The sequence below is a fragment of the Priapulus caudatus genome, unplaced genomic scaffold (assembly GCF_000485595.1).
Source record: "Priapulus caudatus unplaced genomic scaffold, Priapulus_caudatus-5.0.1 Scaffold76, whole genome shotgun sequence".
In the NCBI taxonomy this organism is placed as follows: domain Eukaryota; kingdom Metazoa; phylum Priapulida; class Priapulimorpha; order Priapulimorphida; family Priapulidae; genus Priapulus; species Priapulus caudatus.
The window spans coordinates 633,229-635,485 of NW_014577137.1; the positions used below are offsets into that span (position 1 = coordinate 633,229).

The 2,257-nt window shown below is 45.0% G+C and overlaps 1 protein-coding gene across 1 annotated transcript; it reads right to left on the reverse strand.

Annotated features, from left to right (window-relative positions):
• Window positions 1–1,154: 1,154 nt before the first annotated feature.
• On the reverse strand, window positions 1,155–1,865 carry LOC106821521 (fatty acid synthase-like). The gene is made up of 3 exons (XM_014826370.1): window positions 1,631–1,865; window positions 1,276–1,389; window positions 1,155–1,163 (listed from the first exon to the last, which is right to left on the reverse strand). The coding sequence occupies exons 1-3, from the start codon at window positions 1,781–1,783 to the stop codon at window positions 1,155–1,157; spliced, it is 276 nt and encodes a 91-aa protein (XP_014681856.1). The 5' UTR covers window positions 1,784–1,865.
• Window positions 1,866–2,257: the final 392 nt, after the last annotated feature.

Genomic DNA, 2,257 nt, shown 5'->3' on the forward strand with positions numbered 1-2,257 from the left:
ACACACACACACACACACACGCACACCCCCCACACACACACATACACACACACACACACACACACACACACACACACACACACACACACACACACACACACACACACACACGCACAAAGTCACACACACACACACATACACACACACACACACTCTCTCTTTCTTTCTCTCTCTCTCTCTCTGCCGTTCTTACGTTAAAACGGGCAGTAATGTCATTGTCATTATAGATAATTTGCTACGAGCGAGCTCGTTGTTGTGCTGAAAGAAAAGCTACGTTTTTACGCGCAGCAGAGGAACAGATACGACGCTGCTCGTATACGGTCGTACTATGACGCAGCTTCTCGACGTTTGTCTATACACTGTTACGTCATCATTAATCTTCCGTCTCGCATGCTTTCAAGCTCTCCATCTTTCGGTACGTGTCGCATAGTTTAGATTCTAGCCTCGATTTTGCATAATGCATCCATAGCATGTGCACACAGAGTACTTAATATCATGAATATTTGCAAGCGGTTCTTCCAGTAAATTCGCAGTAGGCGGACACCAGTAGGACGGTGCGTACATAACTCTCATATATCTCTAACACGCTTACGAATGAATAATTTTGATGCGTGCCCGCTGCGCTCACACGAAATGCGTCGCTACGTTGCCTGAGCGCGGTTTTTATTAAAAGCTGGAAAGCTTTGGATGAAAGCGGGATGTTCTAATAAGAGTACGCGTATACTAGCAACGCGCGAACGCACGGAAGACGCGATCGAGTGTGATATGACAACAATGTTTATGCGAGCTGTGATCGAGATGATTGTAAATTCGTGCTCACACATGTTTAGAGCAAGCGGCGGTGATAGAGACGGAGATGGGAGAATATAGAGAGTGCGTATTGCAAGGGGTATCAATGACTGTATATGTCAGTGAGTGTGTCAGCGAGACACAGACCATGAGCGAAAAAGAGAGAGAGAGAGCGGGCGAGAGAGAGAGAGAGAGAGAGAGAGAAAGAGAGAGAGACCAAGAGAGCAACAGAGAGAGAGAGAGAGAGAGACCGAGAGAGAAACCGAGAGAGAGAGAGACCAAGAGAGAAACACACACACACACACACACACACACACACACACACACACACACACACGCGCATGCATGAGTACACGCAGACACGCTCATGCAGCCTGATATAGACGCACAAAATGTCATCATATCTCACTCATAAGTAATCTACAGACATAGAATAACAACAGAGAATGAGCGACAACAATGTGTGAAATAGCGAGCTATTCTTACGAGATTTGTCAATACGTAGTCCGGTGAGCAGAGGCGACCTCTGGTGTCCCACTCCTCCTCGGACCACACTGTGCTAATCCACCGATGGGATGCCCGCCGTGGGCTCGGAATCACCTACGAAAAATTCCAAACAACGCCCATGATTAGCGTAAAGACACTTGCGCGAACATGCACGTGCTTCTCTGCTGACACTCCGATATTTTTTATGCCTTCGAATTCTATCAGCTTATCATGATTTCCTCCCGTTAATTCTTCGTCTTTCCTTCTTCTTCTACTCACCAAATTATAGACGATGCAATGAGCTTTAGTTGTGTTAACTAATTCTTCCTTGTGTTAACCTGTCATTCAGCCTCACCTCCTGTAGTGCCTTCTTTAACCCAGGCAGCGCTGGGGCCATCACATCAATGTTGTGTGCACCCATGTTAGGTCCCATCTGTCTGACAAAGACGCCCTGTGACGTTAATGCTTCGACTGCCTTCTCAAACTCGGCTGGACGCCCTGAGATCATCGTTGACCGATCGCTGACCTCTATGATAGGATTCACACCAGGTGGCAGGTCGAAAGCTTTCACAGCTTCCCATGGTAGTCCTTAATGAAAAGAAATATATAGTTAATCCTCTATAGGCCTATACCGATCGTGCAGATATTAGTCCGGCTGCATGAATACATTTGTTAATTTGTTCGTTTTTTATGTGAAAAAACTAGGGGGCCGTTGTCAGAAACATCGTAAATTTAATGCTAATGTTAATGCTACGATAACACTTACGACTAATGTTAATGCTACGATAACACTTACGACTAATGTTAATGCTACGATAACACTTACGACTAATGTTAATGTTACGAGAGTAACGTTGACAGAAACACATCGTAGCTACGAGCAAACTCACGATAGCAGGAACTTCATAATTTCATGTCACAAGGCTGCTGATTGGATGAGAATCGATCACAAAATTCAAATTCATACACATTTATTGTACAT

Excerpts from the sequence above, each read along its gene's own strand:
- LOC106821521 (XM_014826370.1), bottom strand. The coding sequence starts at position 1,783 with ATGATCTCAGGGCGTCCAGCCGAGTTTGAGAAGGCAGTCGAAGCATTA. Across the intron at positions 1,390-1,630 it reads TAAAGAAGGCACTACAGGAG|GTGATTCCGAGCCCACGGCG; the intron begins GTGAGGCTGAAT and ends AATTTTTCGTAG.